General features: G+C 44.1%; 1 protein-coding gene across 1 annotated transcript in view; it reads left to right on the top strand.

Moving 5' to 3' along the window:
- The window catches only part of LOC147081882 (N-terminal Xaa-Pro-Lys N-methyltransferase 2-like), a 67,703-nt gene extending 45,420 nt beyond the window's left edge, over positions 1 to 22,283 (top strand). The window contains 3 exon segments of the mRNA XM_085980620.1: positions 3,671 to 3,846; positions 19,214 to 19,463; positions 20,058 to 22,283. Coding sequence (XP_085836746.1) covers positions 3,671 to 3,846; positions 19,214 to 19,463; positions 20,058 to 20,314 — 683 coding nt within the window. The 3' untranslated portion in view covers positions 20,315 to 22,283.
- Positions 22,284 to 25,648: the final 3,365 nt, after the last annotated feature.

The raw sequence follows: 25,648 nt of genomic DNA, 5'->3' as shown, positions 1-25,648 counted from the left end.
CAGATGCACTACGAGACAAATTTGTGTGTGGTTTATTTAAACAGGATACACAAAAGCGACTGCTCGAGGAGAATGAGCTGACGCTTGAGAAGGCGGTCACTATGGCAGCAGCACACGAAGCCGCAGCGAGAGGCACGGCAGTAATGCAGCTACGGTCACCGGAGCTCAGTGCACACAAATTGGGTGTGAGTTCTGGCAAATGTTATCGTTGTGGAAAGACAACGCATGATCAGAACCAGTGTTGGTTTAAAAACCAAGAATGTAGAACTTGTGGTAGGCTTGGACATATAGCTAGAGTATGCAGGTCAGGGAAGAAGACCAGCAACAAGAAGTCACCGCAAGGAAAATACGCAAAAGTACACAAGGTGGCCGAACAGGAGTCCGATTCAGACGCTAGCAGTAATGAACTGGCTGGCTTAAGCAGTATTGAACTGGCTAGCTTAAGGGTACTCAACGTTGGTAAGGGTGCAGACCTCCAGACAATTTGGGTTACTCTTCAGATAGAAGGAGTCCAAGTAAAAATGGAATTGGACACTGGACCGGCATTGTCGGTCATGAATAAGAAAGATTACAGAAGGTTATTCCAACATATTCCCCTACAGGATACGGAGATTATATTGACAACCTACACGGGGCAGAGAGTGTACCCCATCGGGACAATAAAGGTTGCAGTGGCCAACAAGGGCGAAGGAAGTCAAATAATGGACTTATATGTGCTACCGGAGGGAAGTCCACCACTACTAGGCCGGGAGTGGTTTAGAAACATAAATATGGACTGGCATTCGCTAAAAGCCATAAAGAGTGAGAACTCGGTGCAGATAATCAGCCCGGACTCTAGAACTGATGATGGTAAGACCAAACCATGTGCAAAAGACAAAGTTTCAGCACAGAATTCCACTGAGCAACAACAACATAGTTTAACAGAGAATTCTGAGTCTGTCAAGTCTACTGATATGCACATTTTTGAGGGACACTGGGCTCGAACTCAACTCCATTTCAAACTACAACAGCAATTAGAACAAATGATTCGCCGTTTTGAGCAAGAGATGAATGAAATAAAAAAGTTCTTTGTTACAGAGTGGGAGAATCTGGAAAGGCAACAGAAGCAACTGATGGAGAAAATGGAGCAGGAGCACACCAACCATCTGCGCGAGGAGGCCGAACGAATCAAAGCTGATTCAGGTTCTGAAGGTGCGTGCCATAATCTGGTGTCAGAAGAGTTAACGGTCAGCCAACTCCTTCATATGCTGAGGGACAAGACTCTGAAATGGGAAAAACTTGAACACGAGCTGCGATCTTCAAAGGAAAAGGGTTCGGAGCTCTCAAAAGTCATTGAGATGGCTGATGTGACGACACAGACTGAAACGACTGCAACAGAGCAGCCATTGGATGCCAAAAGTACGCTGACTCATGTCAATGTAGAACAACAGACCGCTGAAACAGCTGCTCCGGTAGAGGGATTGCATAGTCCAATCAATCAATCTCCAAAGGAAGTTGAAGTATTAAAATCACAAATGAGGTCACTAATAAACGACTTGCTGAAAGCCCAGAAAAAGCTGGATGCAGAGGTACACATGAAGAAGTCTCTTCAGGAAAGATGTCTGGATTTAGAACAAGAGCTGGCTAACGTCCAGCTGGGTATGGAGGAAATAGACGACCCTCTCGCTGACCTGTCGGACGACTCCGAATATTACTATGTCCTGTCCTGCCCAACTTGTAACTTCGACTCCCACCATACAGAAATCATGGAGGAGCACCGAAAGTCTACGGAACATCGGGAGAAGGTGGCTCTACTACGAAAAAAGGAGGAAGAGAAGGAGGAACTGCGCATGCAGCTGGCAGCTGTGGCAGCTGACAATGGAGCCCAGAGAGTCTCCAAGAAGCAGAAAAGGAAAAGTAAAAACAGAAGATGACCCATCTGAACCATTATCACCTCTACCAGATCACACACGTGGTCCCTCCGAACGGAGCCAAATCAGTTCGGAAGTTCAAGCTGTTAAATCCATGAAAGGACTATTGAATGAGTAACGTGAACCGACTACACCACAGAGATTGAATCTGTGAACTGTTTTCCGCAGAGACTGAATCTGTGATATGTTACGTTAAACATGAAGTTATATATGTATATATGTTATTACGTTATGTTAAATGGGGGGGATGACTATAAAGCTAAGAAGGGAGGAGTGTTGTGTATGTAACCTGTTCCACCTTAAGAGAGCTTAAGCCTGTTCCACCTTAAGAGATGTACTACTTTCTCAGGCTGCTGTAGACGTAATACCGGGGGTGAACACACCGGTATATAAGCACTGTGCAGTAATCTTGTATTCAGTGTGGTCCCTACCTCCAACCAGTAAAGACCTGTTTTATTGTTACTGATTAAGTCTGAGTATTAATTACTTGAACAACTCACAGACTTAACACACTGGACTTAAAATGCACTATTCTTTTGAACAGACTCAAGGCAGTGACAATGTTAACAATTGTGTCTGTTCTTTTTGTCATGATGTTCCCTGCCCTCCATTTTTATATATTTTCTTCCCCTGTGTTTTAGTCTTTCTGGCCAGGCAATGAAGCATTTACTGAACAAGCTGAGAGACGCCATCTCGTCTCATTTTGAATACCTCTTAATGTCTCTTCACTTCTCTTTTGTTCTCTCATCCCCATTTCCCAGCCCCCAAACTGGCCTTTTAATCTGTTTCATTTCCTGTGCTTTTTCAGTCCTGACGAAGGGTTTCGACCTGAAACGTTGACTCTATTTCTCTCTCCACGGATGTTGCCTGGCCTGCTGAGTTTTTCCAGCATTTTCTGTTGTTATCACTACATAACATATGTATGAAAAGCTGAGTTTGTTTGGTTCACTTTTTTTTAAAATTCATGTAAGAACAGCAACACCCTTGCCTAACTCCAGCTGGGTGTCTTCACATGGCGTTGCCGTATGGATTGATGGTGCGATTATATTTTGATGGCAGAGTCTGCCTGCTCACACATGGAGAAAAAAACAAAAGCTCCAAAAATGAGCTGAGAAAAGCACCATCCTTACAAAAACAGACATGTGGAGATGGAGGTACAGGGTGATAAATCACTGCCAAATGCTAAACTTTGAATGTCTTTGGTCCTTAACCATTAAACACCAATTTTGATTGAAGCTAAGGGGACATTAATGCTTTCAATTGTTTGAAACTACACCGTATATCTTCTTGTCCAAAAATCCAATTCATTTATCTAATATTCTACTTCCCAGCCATTTTCACTGGGAAGTAAAGTGCTAATATATTTGCTGCACGGCAAAAACTTTAAATAAACACAAGCTTGGTTTGTTGATGGAGTGTGATGAGTAGTTTTGAATAATCTTATATTTTTTAAAATACATGATATATATCAGGCGTGGCAACTTCAAGCTAATGGGTGATTTCATGAATAGCACTCAAAAAATAACCTTAACTCAGTTTTTGTCTGGCAACATCTCATTGTAAAGTTTATTTGCAAACTATTTGGACAAGTATTGTGGCATATTACAAACCTTTTCCTCTGCTGGCGCTCTAATTGAGGCTTACAAACGAACAAGTGAAACAATGAATGAGAGAGAGAGAGAATGTTAAATGACAAGCTTGGTAAACAGCTTAAATTCTTTTCATACAAGCATAATTTATATTTTTGTTTTTTCTTTCAGTGAAACTGTTCACTTTGACAAGTGAAGTTATTAATGGTGAAATGCAGTTCTACGCCAGAGCTAAACGCTTCTATGAAGAGGTGCCAGCAACAGAGGAGGGTATGATGGGAGACTTTTTGGAACTGAACAGCATAGATGTGGAGGCCTCCAGTATGTTTCTGAGGAAGTTTGTAGGAGTAAGTTCAATGCTGCAGCTACATATAGTTAACACACACTGTAAATAATGTATGTCAAAAGAGCATTGTTACATAAAAGCACTTCTATATACTTAAATCAATATGGTAGTAATTTCTAGGCTAACTTAAGTATAATTCAGGAGTGGCACTTACTGTGACACTACTTAACTCTTTAAAAAAATGTGAATTTTGTATCCCTTAAAGTGAGGTATGCCAGAGTTAGAGAATAGAGCACAAAAGTTTGGAGCCATGCCAGGAAGGTCCCAGGTTCAGTCTCAGTCTGTACTGAGTTAGTTGTAGGGGAGCTTAAATCAGCCAGGGGTTCCATTCCTCATTGCTAGCCATCAAACCCTATTTGTATGTGTGGATATTTGTATGTGAGAACAGAATCAGACTCAGCTGTGATACCCCCATGATTGAATAGCTTGCCATCACTGTCAGGTCTCATGCAGCAACAACAAAGAAATGTGCATTTTTATAGCATCTTTGATTAAATAAAATATCCCAAAACACTTTCTAGGGATGAAACAAATTAACCAGACACCAAGCAGTGGTTGGAAAAGGATTAGGGGTTGGTGACCAAAGGCAAGGGAGGTAGAGATAGGTTTTAAGGAGGCATTTGAAGGAGCAGTGAGAGCTCGCAAAGTGGGGAGTTTAGGGCGAGAGTGCCAGAGAGGTGCTGAAATGACTGAAGGTTCTACCACTGAAGACGGAGAGAGGTGGGAGCTGAAAAGGAAGCCAGAGTCAGAAAGCAGAGAGTGCATGCTGGAACACAGGGAGGTTGAAGAGGTAGGGCGTGATTAGGTCATGGATGGAGCAGATATGGAAAGGACTTAGAAATTGCATTGGGATGGGGAGCCAAAGAAGCTTGGTAAGAATAGGGCAGCACAACTTAATATGAAATTGTATATGGGCAGTGGAGTTTTGGATAAGTTGCAATTTGTGAAGGGTGGAACTCAGGAGAACATTGGAGTAACCAAGTCTTAATGCGATAAGGCATAAATAAGCATTTCAGTAGCAATGGGAGTGAAGTATGGATGCAAGTGGATGAGGTTGCACAAATCAAAATAGATGGCCTTGGCAGTAGCAAGAATGTGGGATTTGAAGCGTAGCTTAGGATTAAACTGTGGTTGCTTCAATCAAGCTCAGCCAAAATGGGCATTGGAGGAGATAAATGGATTTAGAAGCTAAGGTCTGGAGATTTTGGTGGGAGCCAAACAGGATAGCTTCAATCTTGCTGATGTTGAGTTAAAGGAAATTGTTGCTCATACAGGAATTGATGCCAGCTAATCAATTGGGCAGCACAGCGGTGGTCAAGGAATCGGGGGTGGCGGCGGAGTGCAGGGTATGGTGGTAGAGAGGCAGATCTGGGTGTCATCAATATACACATAAAAGCTGACCCAATCCCAACAAATTAAGTCACCAAGGGGCAGTATGTAGACAAGGAAATGAAGATGGCAAGAATGGAGGGTTGAGGCTTGTAATGTATATACCTTTAAGGGGGGAACGATCTTTTACAGCTCATGTATACTGCAGTACCGGCAGTTACCACACCTGTATATAGTACTGAGTAGTAATCTGTACAGATCAGTTCCAGTGTGAGCCACGTTGAGTAAACACCTGTTGTACCGTTCTCCTGCAGTCTGTGTCTTATTATACACAGACACAACATTGGCGACAAGGCAAGTTCGAACCTACCTGCAACTCTGCATCACCTCCCAGGGATTCCTTCCTGGAGATCAGTGGATTGGAGGTCAAGGCCAGAGACTCGGGCGTCGACCACGGGCAACCGCCCAGTCATCCAGCAGAGACTCGAGAATTGCAGGGGAGGCTGTCGAGAGCCAGGCTTGGCTTTCCAGTCGAGGTGGTCCAGCGAAACGGGCTGGCAACAGATAGTGCGCAGACCCTTCCTGGGCAGCGGCGGGCTAGAGCCCGACTGAGCGGCACAGCAAAGGGCTGAGCAGCGTCGACGGGGGAGAGAGAAGGGCAGAGCACACAGGGCGCAGCCGGTGTTCAGGGGCCGAGCAGCGTCGAAGAGAGGGAGAGAGAGACGCGCAGAAACCCGCGAGGCGCCGCCATTGCCACGAGGACCGCCGAGAGCGGCGTTGGCAGCAGCGCAGGAGAAGCGCGCGAAACCTACAGGGCGCCACCATTGCCACGAGAACCGCCGGGAGCGGCGTTGGCAGCAGCGGGGGAGGAAGGAAAGCGCGGGAGACGCCATTTTAAGCCATTGGGAGATGCCATTTTAAACCACACCCAAAATGCCGAAGAGTGGCAGTATCACGTTTGACAATGAAGTCGAAGATTGGACTACATATGTCGAACGAATAGAGGTATACTGCAAGGCAAATGAGGTGTCAGATGACAAGAAAGCGTTGGTATTGTTAAATTTAATGGGTGCAAAGACGTATGGTTTATTACGAAATCTAGTAACCCCAACGAAGCCATTGGAAAAGAGTTTTGAAGACATAGTAACGATACTACAGGAACATTTAAACCCCACACCGCTGCTGATAGCAGAAAGGTTCAAGTTTCACAAACGGAACCAGCATAAGGATGAAAGCAATGCTGATTATTTAACAGAACTGCGCAAACTATCGAAACACTGCCAGTTTGGAGCGGGACTGGCAGATACCTTAAGGGACAAGTTTGTGTGTGGGCTTCAAAGTGAAGGAACCGAGAAACGGCTTTTATCTGAAAAGGACCTTACGCTGGAAAAGGCTTTCAGCATTGCGGTATCATATGAAGCAGCAGCACGGGGCGCTGCAGAGATACAACAGAGACCGCAAGAATATGGCACAAAGGAAATGTCATATAGAACAGAGAAGTGCTATCGCTGCGGCAGAACAACACACGACCAGAATGATTGCTGGTTCAAAGACAAAGTGTGCAGACAGTGTGGAAAAGTAGGACACATAGCACGAGTCTGCAGGTCGGGAAAGAAAACCAGCAATAAGAAACCTACCAAAGAAAAGTACAAGAAGGTACATAAGATGACGGAGAATAGTTCAGACGAACAAAAGAGTGATAACGACTCCGAAAGCAGGGAACTGAGTTGTCTGAAACTACATAATGTGATCACAACGGAGGATCACCGAACCATTTGGGTCACTCTCAAGATAGCAGGAGTCCAGGTAAAGATGGAATTGGACACAGGATCAGCCCTAACAGTCATAAACCGACGGGACTACGAGCGGCTATTCTCACACATACCCTTGAGAGACACAAAAATTATTTTGAAGACGTACACGGGGCAAAAAGTCTACCCCAAAGGAAAAATAAGGGTGACCGTTATATATAACGGTAAGGAAACACCAAAACTAGACCTGTATGTATTGCAAGATGGAGGACCACCATTACTGGGACGTGAATGGATCCGGAAAATACAACTGGATTGGCATTCCATACAGGCACTGACTGTGGCTGACAAAAAGGATGACGACGTCACACCTGGGTGACTGTCAAAGATCCTAACTGACGCGAAAGAAGTGTTCCAGCAAGGACTCGGAACACTAAAAGGCATGACAGCGACGATTAAAATTGAAGAAAACGCAAGCCCAAAATTTTTTAAGGCCAGACCGGTACCTTATGCGATCCACCCAGCCGTCGAAGCAGAGCTGGAGAGTCTAGAACGTTCAGGTGTATTGTCCAAGGTAGACTGGAGCGAGTGGGCTACACCCATCGTCCCTGTGATGAAAAAGTCGTTGAGCAGCACGCCTGGGGAACCAAGGAAGGTTCGCATCTGTGGGGACGTTAAGATAACAGTGAACCCGGTCCTTCACACCGTACAATATCCACTTCCGCGGATTGAAGATATTTTCGCCTCGCTATCTGGAGGGAAACGCTTCACTAAGATTGATCTGGCCCAGGCGTATCTGCAAATGGAGGTAGAAGAAGCATCAAAAAAATACCTCACAATCAACACCCATAAAGGTCTCTACCAATACAACTGGCTGGTATTCGGGGTAGCATCAGCTCCGGCTATTTGGCAGAGGGCAATGGAACAAGTCCTGCAAGGGATCCCAGGGACCCAGTGTTATTTGGACGACATCCTGGTCACGGGCGAAAATGACAGTGATCACCTTGCCAACCTGGAGCAGGTGCTCACTAGATTGCAGGAATATGGGCTCCGAGCTAACCGCCCCAAATGCGAGTTTTTTAGAAAACAGATCTCGTATTGTGGCCACGTTATCGATAAAGAGGGGTTACATAAGTCCCCAGAGAAGATTGAGGCAGTAGTCAAGGCTCCAGCACCGGAAAATGTGTCACAACTGAGGTCGTTCCTCGGGCTGGTAAACTACTACCATAAGATCTTGCCAAATTTGTCTACAATACTACACCCACTGAACACCCTACTGCAAACTGGGGTGCCATGGAAGTGGAGTGACGAATGTAGATGAGCTTTCCAGAAGAGCAAAACACTAATCACATCGAAAGAGGTATTGGCCCATTACAACCCGGCATTACCAATTCGGTTGGCATGTGATGCGTCACCCTACGGCATTGGAGCGGTGCTGTTGCACAAATTCTAGGACGGCTCAGAGAGGCCAATAGCCTTTGCGTCACGATCACTAACCTCATCCGAGCGTAACTATGCCCAGATTGACAGCGAGGCCCTCAGCCTAGTGTGGGGAGTGAAAAAGTTCAATCACTATCTGCACCAGCAGAAATTCACCTTGCTCACTGATCACCAGCCTCTTGTCTCCATTTTTAATCCGAAGAAGGGCGTTCCGGTGATGACTGTGCAACGACTACAAAGATGGTCACTTTTTCTTGGGGCGCATCACTATGAGATTGAATATAAGGGCACGAAACAGCATGGAAATGCTGATGGGCTATCACGCCTGCCACTGCCTACTGTGGAGGAAGCACCAGCAGTGGATCCTGTCGAAATATTCCATTCGACTATCGTTGCATACCTACCGGTAACTAACGCTTGTATCGAAAAGGAAACCCGAAATGACCCAACACTGTCTCGGGTATATGATTTGACGGTGAAGGGATGGCCAGCACATGGCGACTCACTGTTGCCAGCATTCTTGACAAGGAGAGAACAGCTGTCAGTGTGCCGGGGGACCTTGATGTGTGGATCCCGAGTGGTAATTCCACCCAAGGTAAGGGATAGAGTGCTCAATGAGCTTCATGAGGGTCATCTGGGAGGGGTAAAAATGAAAAGCCTAGCTTATGTGTGGTGGCCGGGAATCGATAAACAAATCGAGGACCTGACCAAGAGCTGCTCAGGATGCCAGAAAGTCCAAAATGCACCACCACAGGCCCCTCTACACCCATGGGAGTGGCCCTCATCTCCATGGCAACGGGTGCATATTGATTTTGCTGGTCCATTCATGGACTCAATGTTTTTAATAGCCGTGGATGCGCACTCAAAAGGGCCTGAGGTCATCAAAATGTCCTCCACCACCACGGAGAAAACTATTGCAGTCCTACGGACCATTTTTGCCAGGAATGGCTTGCCAGAACAGATTTGCTCTGACAACGGACCACAGTTTGTGTCCGAAGAGTTCCGGAGGTTCTTGAAAAAGAATGGGGTAAGGCATTACACATCCGCCCCGTATCATTCAGCCACAAATGGATTGGCTGAGAGGTTCGTACAAACCTTTAAGAAGGCAATAAAGGCTATGTACAATGACAACATTCCGCTGCAGCACAAGATGGACAATTTCCTGTTCGCCTACCGGAATGCGACACATGCAGTCACCAACCAGGCCCCAGCCATGATGTTCTTTAACCGAAGGTTAAGATCTCGCCTGGATTTGCTCAGACCAAACGTACGAAGAGATGTTGAGAGTAAGCAATTCCAGCACATCCATGAGAAGCCAACAAGGAGCTTCAATGTAGGGCAGCCAGTCTTGGCCCGTGACTACCGAACAGAAAAATGGCAGCCAGGAACGATATGCACACGGCAGGGCCCACTAATGTACACAGTGGACGTTGGGGAGAGCATCGTGAGATGCCATGCTGACCAGATCCTAGAGTCACAGGAACAAGTCAACCCCATGCCTCGCCCATACGTACCTGGTGATGAACCCGACGTACAGGTCGCATCTACCCCAGAAACAGTAGCATCGAAAGCTGATGAACCAACCGACGACAGGGGGCCAGAATCGCCTCTGCACCAAGAGCAAGACACTCGGGAAAGGCGCTATCCAGAAGGGATCAGGAAGACTCCCCAAAGACTGAATATATAAATAGACTATTTTCAGCTAATGTTGCATGTTAAAAGTGTTAATTGTAATTAGTTTGATATTTAATTGTTAAATGAGTGTTATGGTACTGTTAATCTAAAAGGGGAGGAATTGTAATGTATATACCTTTAAGGGAGGAACTATCTTTTACAGCTCATGTTGGTCCCTTAGAGGATGAGACCGGGAAATTAATGGTGGGAAATATGGAGATGGCAAAAACACTGAATGAATATTTTACATCAGTCTTTACAGTAGAAGACACTAAGAATATCCCAACACTGGACAAACAGGGGGCTAAAGGGGGGGAGGAGCTAAACACGATCAAAATCACTAAGGAAGTGGTACTCGGTAAAATAATGGGACTCAAGGCGGATAAATCACCTGGACCTGATGGCTTACATCCTAGGGTCTTGAGGGAAGTGGCGGTAGGGATTGTGGATGCATTGGTAATAATTTTCCAAAACTCCCTGGACTTGGCAAAGGTCCCAGCAGACTGGAAAACTGCTAATGTAACACCCTTATTTAAAAAGGGCAGTAGACAGAAGGCTGGAAACTATAGACCGGTTAGCCTAACATCTGTGGTAGGTAAAATTTTGGAGTCCATTATTAAGGAGACAGTAACAGGACATTTGGATAATCATAATTTAATGGGGCAAAGTCAGCATGGTTTTATGAAGGGGAAGTCATGTTTGACAAATTTGCTGGAGTTCTTTGAGGAAGTAACGTATAGGGTGGATAAAGGGGAACCAGTGGACGTAGTGTATTTAGACTTCCAAAAGGCATTTGACAAGGTGCCACACAAAAGATTATTGCTTAAGATAAAAAATCACGGGATTGGGGGTAATATTCTGGCATGGATAGAGGATTGGCTATCTAACAGAAGGCAGAGAGTTGGGATAAATGGTTCATTCTCAGACTGGCAATCAGTAACTAGTGGTGTTCCACAGGGGTCAGTGCTGGGTCCCCAACTCTTTACAATCTATATGAACGATTTGGAGGAGGGGACCGAGTGTAACATATCAAAGTTTGCAGATGATACTAAGATCGGAGGGAAAGTAGTGAGTGAGGAGGACATAAAAAACCTGCAAGGGGACATCGACAGGCTAAGTAAGTGGGCAGAGATTTGGCAGATGGAATACAATACTGGAAAGTGTGAGGTTATGCACTTTGGCAGGAAAACTCGTAGAGCAAGTTATTATCTTAATGGCAAGAAACTGGAAAGTACTGAAGTACAAAGGGATCTGGGGGTCCTGGTGCACGAAACTCAAAAGGTTAGTATGCAGGTGCAGCAAGTGATTAAGAAGGCCAATGGAATGTTGGCTTTCATTGCTAGGGGGATAGGATATAAAAATAGGGAGGTATTGCTTCAGTTGTACAAGGTATTGGTGAGACCGCACCTGGAATACTGCGTACAGTTTTGGTGTCCATACTTAAGAAAGGACATACTTGCTCTCGAGTCAGTACAAAGAAGGTTCACTCGGTTAATCCCGGGGATGAGGGGATGGACATATGAGGAGAGGTTGAGTAGATTGGGACTCTACTCATTGGAGTTCAGAAGAATGAGAGGCGATCTTATTGAAACATATAAGATTGTGAAGGGGTTGGATCGGGTGGATGCGGGGAAGATGTTCCCAATGATGGGTGAAACTAGAACTAGGGGGCATAGTCTTAGAATAAGGGGCTGCTCTTTCAAAACTGAGATGAGGAGGAACTACTTCACTCAGAGGGTGGTAGGTCCATGGAATATGCTGCCCCAAAAAGCTGTAGAAGCTACATCATTACATAAATTTAAAACAGAAATAGACAGTTTCCTCGAAGTAAAGGGAATTAAGGGTTACGGGGAGCGGGCAGGAATTTGGACATGATTCTAGGTTCGGATCGGTCGTGGCCCTGTGGGTAGCGGAGCGGGCCCAGGGGCCGTGTAGCCTGATCCTGCTCCTATTTCATGTGTCTAATTCTGTTAGATTCAGGAGATGGTTCTGTGATAGTGGATTGGCGGTTAGGATCAGATCAGCCATGATCTTATTGAATGGCGGAGCAGGCTCGAGGTGCCGATTGGCCTACTCCTGCTCCTATTTTTATGTTCTTATGCTGCAGTACCGGCAGTGACCACACCTGTATATAGTACTGAGTAGTAATCTGTACAGATCAGTTCCAGTGTGAGCCACGTTGAGTAAACACCTGTTGTACCGTTCTCCTGCAGTCTGTGTCTTATTATACACAGACACAACAAGGCTCACCCAATGTGACCATGTGGGGTGGAAAAAGAGGCCATTGCAAGAGTCATGCTGACTGTGTTGCAACAGGTAGAAGCAGAACCAGGCTCGGGCAGTGCCATAGAGGAGACACAATGGAGATTAAATGGTCGCCGATGTCAAATGCCACAGAGAGATCAAGGAAAATAAGGAGACATTGCCGACCGCAGTTGTAGTCACAAAGGATGACTCTGGTGACTTTGACCAACGCAGTCTTGGGCAGCTGGTAACAGGAGCAGATAATGAGTGGCATGGTGAGCAGCACAATTCACCATAGCATGTGTGAGTATGTTGCCACCATCATCCTAACCATAACACGGACACACACCAATGACTGGTGAATTCTGCTGCTCATCATGCCAATTGTAAGGAGTTCCTGGTAGCTGTCTATTGATGGCTTGTTAGTTGTCTAACAAACCACATAATAACTATCATTCTTGGCGATGGCAGGAGATGAGCTGACTCCAAGGTGGCATGCCTGGCAATGGAAGTTTGGAACCAAACCAGTGCTCTGTGGCAGACTCAGTAATCTAATATTTGAGGCTTGGTGGGTCACAGTACACAAGGACACTGTTGATGTTTGAACAGTGAATCTGTCTTTCTAATGGAACCTGGGAGAGTAGATCTGTCACAAGAGGCTGGGAGTTTTTGGACCTAGCTCCAGATAACCCTGAAAACAAATGCCATAATAAATAAGATGGTCCTGGCTGGACAGTCAGAAGCTTACCAGTGGCCTGTACTGGTAGTATGCACAGTTATAAACTCCAGTACTAAGCCTGTGCACACCTGGGGGACTTTAAGCCTTGGCTTTATCAAGTTACACTTAAGCTCTCTGGACTTAGGTAAGTGAGGTATGTCCCTACGGGTGAGCGTGCTCAATTCATATCGGGCAAACTGAAACTCTACCTCTGGTGAATTTCTCAGTAGTTTGGCTTTGAGTCTCTTAAGCATGGTTTTTGAATGTGTCAGATCTTCAAATAAACAAAAGAAAACTTATACATAATTGCTCACCTGCCTTCTTGGCTGCATGGAGTCTACAGAAGAATGTAGAAAATACAGGGGAGCGGGTTAGGAAACAAGGGTGCCATGCTCGTAAAGAAGATGATAATGTAGAGATAAATAGAAATGTATAATAAAAAGGTTAAATAAAAACAAACCGCTGCAAATCCGCAGCAGGTCAATCAATGTCCCAAAGAGAAAGATCGTGCAATGCCTCTGCTTTTCAGATGATGGGTTATACGCAAAGGGGGAAAAATTCTGTTGTTTGCGCCTCCCGTTAGCGCCTTAAGAGGGCGCTAATGGGGTGCAAAGCAACTAGCGCCCGGGCGCGGCGATGTTTGCGCCGCTCACGAAATTAACTAGACATTTTGCGGCGGCGCTAAACACTGCCGCCACGATCTCCTGCGCCGGCAGATTGTGATGTCAGTCGAGTGCGCAACGCCCCGTTAGCACCCCGGACCGGATATTGAGTGGCGCCCCCTGCCTTACCGCCTGCCGTTAGCAACGACAGGTTGAGGGGAGCATTATGCTGTCAGAAAGGGACTTGGGGAGCGCTATTTAAAGGCGACCGCTTCCTGCCTTTTTTTGTCGGTGACATTTTTGCACCACGCATTCTGAGAGAGAGAGAGACTTCTGGAGAGATTCGACACTGTGTGAAGGAGTTTTGAGTACTGAGCAGCACTTTGCAGGTTTATTTTGATTTGCCCTTCCTTGCTTCGCCAGCGCTCTGAGGTAGCGCCTCGCTCCTCGGCCTTTGCGCCTTAAGACAGGTGTGAAGCGCCTGATTTAGCGCTCCAATCACCTCCAGGGGCGATAAAAGCCAAGTTTGCTGTCGGAGGCGATAATTAGCGCCAGGCGCTAAACTTTGCGCACGGCCGATAACGGCGCCCCAAATGGGGCGATACCGAATTTTTCCCCCAAACTGTTAACCTATCTCTCTTCTCCCAAGACAATGATGGACCCAGCATCCATCATTGTCACCTCATAAGAAGCATTGTTTGCCAATATTCAAAAATGTCCTTTTATATTTACTCTCCTATACACCAATGGCACGACCTGTGTATTTTCAAATTCAGAAACTATCACACTCCTTCCTTTCTGGCCAGTCTTCCACCAGTCACACATACACAAAGCTGCAGCCACACTTTGCCCGGCAAATAATAGTAAACTCTGCTGTGCTGAATCATCACTCAAAGGTCAAAAGGCTAAAAGTGGCTAATTGACAATTTTTGTGCTCTCAGAGCCTAATCTATTTTCAGTCCTTGATGTGGAGCTCCCTCAGCCAGCTGCCTTCCTCTGTCAAAGTGGAGAACCCAGAGCTATGTGAGTGTGCTTAAGTACTTACTCTTCGGATTGGTTTGGCCTTATTTCCCAAATTAGAAATCATTCATATAACCAACTCACATAAGAGCATCAGTTTGTTTGTTGAAGATTTTGGTAAAGAAGTGATTTAACAGATTGTTGACAGGGTGGAATCAAATTCAGATATGTGATTAGATGAATTAAAAAACAAAAAATCTTTTCAAAGAGCAAGCTGTTTGGTTCTTGCTTTGGGATTTCTTCATTTCCATTCAAATGGTTGGGGTTGAATCATTATGCATTTCACACATCACTGTGCTTAACTAGCTTGGCTATTTAATTGTTTTTCTTTTGTATAACAAGAGATTTTCACTAGCAAGGAGAGCTAATCACGGTATACTATTAAAAACGAACCACGTTGAATGATTGAAAGCATATATAAGCTGACACCAAGCATTAGTGAGAGGTATTTTTGTAACATTTGCAGTATATTCTCTGTATCCACACACAAGCTAGTACAACCCCAAATCATACACTTTGCACATTAGTGCCCTTAAACCAAACTTCAGTCTGATTTTACTGACTGTGATTGGATTCCCGCCATTCCACCATATTGTACTCTGCGGCGATTAATGTTTTACATGAATCCCCTTCTGAATTTAATTTTCAACATTTTTATAACTTTTTTCACATTATAATTACCTTCTTAGAGTCATATCTCTTTCTGTGACTGCTTTCCTTTTTATTTCCTTTTGTACCCATGTCAAATTGCATTTTAAAGCCTCCAACCTATTGTATATCATAGGCTAGCATCTACTGAAAGTACAAGGCAGCTTCAAAAACATGTTTACATTGCTCATTCATAAATATTGGCCCAGAAATTCGGGTCCCAATGCGTGAGTACCCACTGGGTACTCACGCGTCAGCCCAATGAAAGTACCAGTTTCGTGCATGCACTGTGCATGCGCGGGAAACCGGCACTTTCGTTCCCCTGAAAGAAGGGGTTGAGAAGTGGAACGCGTGCGCCGGAGAGGCAGCGCTTGCGCATCGAACTTACGTTTTTTTCCCCAGGTTTTTCCGGGAGGGTAAGTCTCCAGCAGTTACACTTTTAAAAAGTAGGCGCAAGGCCTGCTTTTAGCCCCGTTAGAAAATGTAATTAATTTTTTCAAAAATTTAAATTATTGTTTAAAATAGTTATTTCATGTAATTTATAGTTATTTTAAAAATGTGATTTAAAAAAAAATTTATTTGAAGTTTTAGTGATGTTTTGGGGCTAATAGTATTTATAGGTTTAACAGGTCTTCCTGTCAAACTTATGAATGAAACATTCCCTGCTACCATTGGCTCTCCATGGCCCACGTGATCCCAGGGGACGCATTGAACTAACTGCGCCCCTGAGATACGCAAGCACTGCGCGCCGGCAGTTGGAGAAGGCCCAGGATCGGAATCCCATGCGGGCCCACAGCTCAACAGCCGGCACACGAGGTAAGTGCAGGTCGGGGGCTTGCACCCGCGGGAAGCCCCCGACCCGAATTTCTGGGCCATTACCTAGCGCGCCGGCCGTTGAGCCGCGGGCCCGTGTGGGATTCCGATCCTGGGCCTCCTCCAACTGCCGGCGCGCAATTCTTGCGTATCCCAGGGGCGCAGTTAGTTCGATGCGTCCCCTGGGATCACGTGGGCCATGGAGAGCCAATGGTAGCAGGGAATGCTTCATTCATAAGTTTGACAGGAAGAGCTGTCAAACCTATAAATACTATAAGCCCCAAAACATCACTAAAACTTCAAATAATTTTTTTTTTAAATCACATTTTTAAAATAACTATAAATTACATGAAATAACTATTTTAAACAACAATTTAAATTTTTGAAAAAATTAATTACATTTTCTAATGGGGCTAAAAATAAACTTACCTTTCTTTAAAGTATTTAAAAATAATAAACCTGTGGAAAAAATGTTTTAATTTTAATTAATTCACCACTTACCTTGTTAAAAGCAGGCCTTGTGCCTGCTTTTTAAAAGTGTAACTGCTGGAGACTTACCCCCCCGGAGAAACCTGCAAAAAAATTGTGAGTTCGATGCGCACACGCTGCCTCTCCGGTGCACGCGTTCCACCTCTGAACCCCTTCTTTCAGGGGAACGGAAGTGCCAGTTTCCCGTGCATGCGCAGTGCATGCACGAAACCGGCACTTTCGTTGGGCCTACGCGTGAGTACCCCGTGCATATTCACGCGTTGGGACCCGAATTTCTGGGCCAATGTCTGAAACCAACACACTGTGGTTTCAAAATGTCTGCACAAGTAAGCGACAACACAAGACTTCTAGGCCACAGACTGAACGGTTCGAAGACATATTGGAATTGGAGGGAAAAGATCAGGAATTACAGACAAATTACGTAAGTGGGTTGAACCATAGCAGATGAAATGTAAAGAGACAAATGTTACACACTGCATATAGGAAGGAAAAATAGGCAATACACCTACTCCATGAACGATGCTGCAATAGCTGAGGATGAACCTGAAAACTTAGGAATCTTAGTAGACTGAATGCACAATAAGTTCAACCAATGCAAAGCAACAATTGCCAAAGCCAATAGAGCGTTGAACTATGTGTCCAAAATAGTGGAATACAAGTCAGGGGAAATCATGATCAAACTGTCTCATGCTATGGTCAGGCTGTTTCCAGTTCTGGTCACTAAGAAACAAGCTATGGAGGTGGTTTAGAGCAGAACCACTAGTTTAACACTGAGCCTTAAAAGTTCTCAGTTCTTAGGAAAGACTGGAGAAGCTTGGACTTTCAGCTTTGAAAGAAAATGCCTGAGAGATGATCATTTAGAAGTATTTAAGATAGTCAACAGTATGGAAAAGGTAAATATGGAAATATACTTTCAATTAAATTGCAAGAGTAGGAAAAGTGCCACATGTTCAAACTAATTTAAGGCAAATTTAGGACTGATATCAGGAAGTTCTTCTTCATACAAAGAATGATTAACACATGAAATGGATTTCCGGACAGAGTAATGGAGGCCAAAACTCTGGAATCATTTAAAAACCAATTGAATGGTGCAATGGGAGGATTTCAGGGTCATTCTGGATGGATGAATTCAGATGGTCCAAAAGACCTTATCTGTAATTATATTGAGGTCACAATATAAATGGCCGGAGAAACTCCTAGAACTCTCAGATTGTCCAGAGATCTTACTGGAGTACATGGTCCTGAGGAAAGTGGAACTTTTTAGGGAAGAGGAAAATCCTCCAAATAGAACTGGTGTATGATAAGAGGTAGCCAATTGTGTCAATGTTGTCTCATCAGCCCATCATTATTGGGAGCAAATGAGAAAAAAGTATTCTGGACTCAGGAAGAATGCCACAGTAGGTGCCCATTCAAAGCAAGAGGATTCCCACATGGTGCATGAACCAAGCTTACCGCATCCTGCCACATCTACAATACAGTCAGCAAACCAAACTTTCACTTATATAACTCCACCATGTTTTCTCACCAACTCAATAGATAGCTCCTAAAACTACTTGCCTGTTCACTGCTTATCCTTTCACACCACTGAAATGTAGTCTGCTCACTAGGGTGCCAGCTCAACAAGATAAGGGTTCACTTCAAATTCTACTTCTTGCTAGCACCTACCACTCAGTGACTAGCAGGCAGCTACATCTGCCCCTCTGCTGCAAAGCACCATAGTGGCCTTGCAAATAATCTCGGAGACTTTCTCAGGGCTGTGGAATAGGGTCCCACCTGATATCAGGTATAGAAGCGCTGCTTCAACATTCCGATAGTATATGTTCTATGAGTGATGGCATGAACCTCATTGTACTTTCGATTGGGAAACTGACAAATGTGTTGCCCCCTAGCAAACAAGACCTGCTTGCTGCAGCGGTACATAGACAATTGACTTAACTATCACCAGTAGTGTCTTAAAATGAGCTAGTAACATAAAAGTTTAATGCAATCCAGACTTTAACCACAGCGGGTGGAATTGTCCTTGTATTGGACGTGGTCTGCAGATCATGCTCCAGTATACAGCACAACTTGGTGACTGCCTCCGTGCTGAAGCAAAGGTGGTGAAGGCAGGTCTCTTCTAATATGCCTAAGTTGTTGTGCCTGGGTCCTATGATGTAATTTCCAGGCTGCCTGCAGGCAAGTGCCAGGTGTCTGCTTTGTCTCTCCTCCTTCCTCAGGAATTCCTCTTCCTCCACAAAGACTCTAGCACAAGGTGATCAACTCCCCCCAGCCCCACAACCACACCACTGCACCCCCCCCTGCTTCGCCGCCCCACCACCACCACCACGCATGCGATCCTTCCTGCACTCCCTGACAGACCTGCGTAGACACATCTAGCCTGAAAACCTTCAAGATAAAAGACAACACTAAAATTCTGAAGCAGTCCTGGGAATGAAAAAATAACAATGTTTGATTGGTAGATAATAGAGAGCTGGCATAAATAATCTTTCAGGCTGGATTTTGACACAGGTCATATGTTATGCATCTCTCCTCTACAACAAGAGGTGCTTTGAAGGCAGTATCTGTGCATAAACATTCTGATTATATATCTGTCCAATAGCAATCTATTATAAACTAATAATGTACATTCAATCTTGACAGGGCCCAGGAAAGGCTGATACCGAATATGCCTTGGACTGTGGCTGTGGCATTGGCAGAGTCACCAGACATGTCCTGCTGCCAGTTTTCTCCTCTCTTGATGTGGTGGACATGATGGATATCTTTCTCTTTGAGGCTCTTTCCTACATAGGAAAAGATGTGACAAAAGTGAAGGATTATTTCTGCTTTGCCTTACAGGACTTCACTCCACCCATCAAAAAATATGATGTCATCTGGATTCAGTGGGTAACAGGTGAGTCACGACTCGAGTACAGCAGAGTATTGCAAAAGTAACAAATCTGCTGTTATGCTGATACCTTTACCAGTTAAAAGTTATTGTTAGATTTTTCATCCATTTATAATCAATGGGCAGTCCTGTGTACAGTGCATACGTCCTGGAAGTGTCATACTTTCCCATCATGTTTTGCTGAAATTTGCTAAATATTGAAAAATTAACTAATTGAAAATTGGATGGAGCAGATAACAAGATTCAAAATTGATTTAAAAAAAAACAAAAAAACAATTGGGTTGATAACTTTGGCTCCTTTAAAAAATGTATAGTAATCAAGCTCGGCCATGTCATTATGGAGAGGTGCGAAAGAATGGCTAAGCTCTTCCCCATCGAGAGGGAAAGGAGGATCACTCAGGCCACCTTTGTGCACCTCAAGACAATATGTTATAGAATAGCATTTGCAGCAGTCAGGAATAAACTTGGCTTTTTACTTTCTTGACTGAGAGTGGTATATGGTACAAGAAGACCAACAGAGAGGAAAACAGAAAAACAGTAATTGCATTAAAAATAAACTGAAAAGGTCAGGATTTAAGTACAATTTTTCTCCCAATTCAGGACATTTAACTGATAAGGACCTGATGGGATTCCTAATAAAGTGCAAGTGCAGCCTGAAGGATGATGGAGTTATCATCATTAAAGATAATGTTGGTCGACAGGGATGCGTCCTGGACCAAACGGACAGTAGTATAATCCGGGATATTGAGATTCTGAGGAACATCATAGCAAAAACTGATCTGGAGATCATCTGTGCGGAGAAACAGCTGGACATCCCTGAACAGTTTGTACCTGTGTGGATGCTGGCCTTGAAATAGTAATTCCTTCTGACTAACTTCAATCAGTCTACGTATGTTAGGCCACGATTTTTTTTGAGGGAAATATCCATATCATATCCAATAGTTAACACTAGATAAAGACATATCTTGAGCCATAAAAGTCCAATGTAATAAACCATATCCCATTCACTTCTTTTGTACATAATTCAAGTATAAAATGCTTATCCAATTTTCTGTTTTTTATATTTATTTTTAATTTGATTGAAAGGTATAAATGTTTTACTTTTCCTTCCCATGCAACACACCAATTATGGTCAAGACAGATAAATGGGCTGTCAGGTCTATACCAACATTGTTCAGTCCAACCATGCCTAGAGCAGTGAAGTCATCTAAACATTGGTTGTTTTGTGCAATTAAATAGATTAAACCGTTTCCAGAATAAGACAATTAATGGAGGACATTTTAAATGTCCTTAATTTAAACCTTTAAAATGATTTTTGTAAAGGTGCTTCATCCTAAATGGATTCTTTATCAGTTGGAAGAGTGGAACAGACTGGGTCTACAGAACCATCAGCCAGCCCAGCACAGCTGTGTGCCTTGCTGCAGTTCCCTCTGTTCCGTCAAATCAGAGCATGTGGCAGTTTTTAGACTTTGAGAGGGAAATAAAAGCTCCCCCAAATCCTAATCAAAAGCTTGGACAAATTTTGTGTTTAAAATCGCGCTTCAACTATACACAAAGGGCCGTATTTTCCGATCGGAGGCTTCCCGCGTCTGGAAAAAATCTACGCACTTACCTAAGGGCTCCCGAGGTGCATATAGTTCCAATGCTGGGCCTCTCGAACTCCAAGTGTGCAGGGCCTATGTATCCCAGGGGCGCACGCGGTTCGCAAGCATCCCTGGGATCACGTGGGCCATGGGGAGCCAATCAAAGAAGGGAATCTCCCTTCATACACTTGACAGATAGACTTGTCAAATATATGAATGGAGATCACCCCAAAAACACTTTAAAACATTAAATTAAAAAAAATCACATTTTTAAAATTAGTTGAAATTACAATAAATTAAATATTTTAAACAAAAATGTAATTTTTTGAAAAAAATAATTAAAGTTTTTCACAGGGCTAAAAATAAACTTACCTTTTTTAAAAGTATTTTTAAATGATAAATGACTGGAATTTTTTTTTTTTACCTTGTTTCAACTCTTATCCTGGCAAAAGCAGGCCTTACGCTGGCTTTTACCAGGTGTAAGAATTCTAAAAAATTTCTGCGGGCAGAGGGGCTTCAGAAAGCGGAACTACCCGCCCGCAGAAGCCCTTCTCCAGGGCAGGCGCCCGATCTGGCATTTCCGATGTCCCTACGGGTGAGTACACAGCGCGTACCCACCCGTAGGGATCAGAATATCTGGGCCAATTTGTCCAATACCACCAGCTTTGTGCTCTGGACTACCAACAGGGGGCTTGCTTGACTTTGTGTAAAGCAGACACTAGATATTTTGCCTGGCTTGTGTGCACACAGCAGGAAATAGATTGGAAAAAATATGTTTGTCGGTTTATTGGAGCTCTCCATTCCCAATGTACAGCCACAATAAAGATAACTGATGGAATGAAAAAAATGTTTTTTACACCATCACTACAGTGTCAATGGCATCATGAAGTGCATAATGTCACATGACTATATGGAATTATACAGAAACATCTGCTATGGTTATGTTTTGGATTAACACTTACTGGTGCTTGATACACTCTTCTCTACTTGTTTTTTTCTCCATTTGATCCCATCGGATTCCCTGCCCTGCCAAAATGCCAAGCTGCCTATTAGCATTGGAAATGCATGGGAAGCTCGACAGTTCAATGCAAATGAAGCCCACTCATCAAAATGGTTCAGACCCCTCGCTGGCAACATCTACAGGAGGTTCCGTCCAATCGCCCTGCCCACCACCCGCCCGATAGACACCGAAAATGAAAATCAAGCCCCATGAATCAATAGGTGTAGTAGCAATGACGTCATGCAAATGATCTGATTGTTATGGAGTTTCTTGTGAGCTTACTGATTAAAATGATTGTGTCTTTAGTGCGAGACTCATCACTATCACAAGGTTGAACAGTTCTGCTGCCAACCTTTGACCTACGGATGATGTGAGGGGCACATGCAGCAAGCTGCAAATGTCCAGCTTCAGAGTAGTTGTGTCCAATGCGAATGTGGAGGAACTTACTGTGTTTTTTCAGTGCTACATTAGAAAAGTGAAATTACAGATGTGCGCACAATCACAGAGGTATCTTAATTCTCGAGGGAGGTGAGGGGGCGGGGGGGGAAGGTGTGCTCGCAACATCGTAAATATAACAAGATTTCTCATGTTCTCTATTTCTGGTGAAACTGTAAAGCATTGTTATTTACAATTTTGCAAGAAAATGAATGGAGGAAACCTTTCTAGTGTGTTTACAGTGTTGCAAAGGTAAAGCAACCAGAAGAAACCTCCCCCCCATCCATCCTCATTCCCCCTCACATTCCCTAAAAAGAAGAATAAGTGACACAGCAACACTCCCTGGGGTTAACTGAAAAGATTGCTTTGCTCTTCAAAAAAAATGAACTACATCAATCATAGGCTTTTTCCAGAGAACCAGTTTAAAGCACTGCAGCAATCTGACCAAAAGCTGCATCAGATTTTATAAAAAGGGGATGAGAAGCTCCAGCTGAGACAGTCTTCAGTTAATTCAGCATGTGGTTTAGAAGGAGCTTCTTAAGTTTCAACAGCTGCACAACTGCTGAATCTCAGACTCTCTTATGTCAGTTAAGCAGACAATCATGCTTCAGATGTAATCAGCAAACTCCAAACACTGATAACATTACCACCGAATATTGCAGAGCAAACTTTAATTTGACGAGGTGTGAAAAATATCTGATGACCTAAGTTGCTTTTTAACATGGTGTGAAAATACCATTTGAACATCTCTCTTTCCTCTCCCCTTCCCCAGCCATAAGGAAATCTCCTGAGCCGACAGTAAATAAGGACAAGGTGCTGTTTGCAAGCATCCAGTAGTTGGTTGATTCCCATGATGAAATGCAGATTGTTTCCATTTGCAAACATGTCGGGGAATTACCACCCCCCACCCCACCCAATCTCCAATGATCATGAGAAATTGACCTAGCCTGGCATTGACACTGAATCACAAAGTAAAACACACTTAAATAATTTTTTAAAATACATCACTTCTGGCTCACACATGGTGAATTTATGAACATCAAAAGCAATAGGAGTACTTGGGGATCTGCAAAGAAGCACATGTGTGTGCTCGCCCTCCAATTCAGAAAGCCATATAGAGAGAAAAAGATTGCAAAACAAAAAGAAAGATACAGAAAGAATTAAAGAATGAGAAAGGAGCAGAGAAAGTTATAGGAAGAGTGCTTCATTTGTCCATGAGCAATGTCAACATCAGAGGGTTGAGATTTAAATCCTGCTCCAGGACTGGCGCACATAATCTAGGCTAACATTCATGTCCAGTACTAAGAGAGTGCTGTATTATCAGAGGTGCCGTCCTTTGGATGAGATATGAAACTGTGATCCCACCTGCCTATTGTAATAGCTGAAGTGGAAATCAAAGATCCCAAGACACTATCTGAAGGAGAGTGCAAAGCTCTCCCACTGCCCTGGCCAAAATTCTTCCCACACCCAACTTCAACAGAAACAGATGAACTGATTATATATCTCATTGCTGTTTGTTGGACCCTGCTGTATGCAAAGTGGCTGCTGGCCCTGAATCACAATATTAAACACACTTAAATGATTTCTAAAAACACAAGTACGTCACTTCTGGCTAACACATGGTAAATTCATGATTGTACAGCTCCATCATAACCCCCCTGCTCTTATATTCTATGCCTCGGTTAATGAAGGCAAGTATCCCATATGCCTTTTTAACCACCTTATCCACCTGTTCTGCTGCCTTCAGGGATCTATGTACATGCACACCAAGGTCCCTCTGATCCTCTGTCTTTCCTCGGGTCTTACCATTCATTGTGTATTCCCTTGCCTTGTTAGTCCCTCCAAAATGCATCACCTCACACTTTTCAGGGTTAAATTCCATTAGCCACTGTTCCGCCCATCTGACCAACCCATCTATATCGTCCTGCAGACTGAGGCTACTCTCCTCGCTATTTACCACCCCACCAATTTTCGTGTCATCTGCGAACTTACTGACCATACCTTTTACATTCACATCCAAATCATTAATGTAGACCACAAACAGCAAGGGACCCAGCACCGATCCCTGCGGTACCCCACTGGACACAGGCTCCCAGTCACAAAAACAACCTTCGACCATCACCCTCTGCCTTCTGCCACTAAGCCAGTTTTGGATCCAATGTGCCAAGGCACCCTGGATCCCATGGGCTCTTACCTTCTTGACCAGTCTCCTGTGCGGGACTTTATCGAAAGCCTTACTGAAATCCATGTATACCATGGCTATGAAGCACCTTAGAACATTGTACTATGTTAAAGGAGCTATATAAATGTAAGTTGTTGCTGTAGTTGGTTGCATTTTCTCCAATCAGAAAACAGTACCTTTCTTTTAGCTCCACCTTCCTTCATTATACAGGTAGACTACCCTTTATCCGGACTTCCGAAAACCGAAACCCTCTAAAAACCGAAGGTTTTTTCGGTCAGCGTAAGTCGTGCGCACGACATGACCAGAGTGGCGCACGACTTACAGGCCTAGCCGGATAAGGGATAGTGTAGCATTTTTCCGCACTTCTGAAAACCGAAATCGCTCAGCGTAAGTGTACCAGCCTTTATCCGCACATCCGAAACCAGAAAACCTCTGAAAGCCGAAAGTGGAGCAAAGCATGACTTCTGAAAACCGAAATGCACACGACCACAACCCCCGCCGACCCCCACCCCAGTATTTATAGTCGTTATTTATCCCACCCTTTCGGATAAGGGATAGTGTATCCTTTATCCGCACTCCCGAAAACCGAATTACCTCTGAAAACCGAAGTGTTTTCGCGCACCTTCCGAAATCCGAAATTTTCCTAAAACCGAAACACGGCTGGTCCCGAGGTTTTCGGATAAAGGATAGTCTACCTGTATTGCAATCCAGCAAGGTGTGCAGTGTTTATAGTTACCATCATCTTCAGCTTGTTTTGCATGACTATGTGCTACATTTTTGCTCATTGCAGTACGGATTTATGATGGGTTTGGCTTGGTTGTATCAGTTCACATTTCTACTCCAATATTATGCAATTCTACATCATTTACTGGTTCTCTTTTACGAGTTAGCTACAATATCACGTGGGGAGGGAAGATCCTTGGTGTGCTATATGTAAACTCACTCTTTAGTCAGGGTCAGCACACTTAGGAAATTTCCCACCATGGTGTCA

The sequence above is a fragment of the Somniosus microcephalus genome, unplaced genomic scaffold (assembly GCF_052327205.1).
Source record: "Somniosus microcephalus isolate GS21.2 unplaced genomic scaffold, FLI_Smic_1.0 scaffold318, whole genome shotgun sequence".
In the NCBI taxonomy this organism is placed as follows: Eukaryota; Metazoa; Chordata; class Chondrichthyes; order Squaliformes; family Somniosidae; genus Somniosus; species Somniosus microcephalus.
The sequence above is the reverse complement of the archived record's forward strand: the minus strand, read 5'-3'. Positions and strand labels throughout refer to the sequence as shown.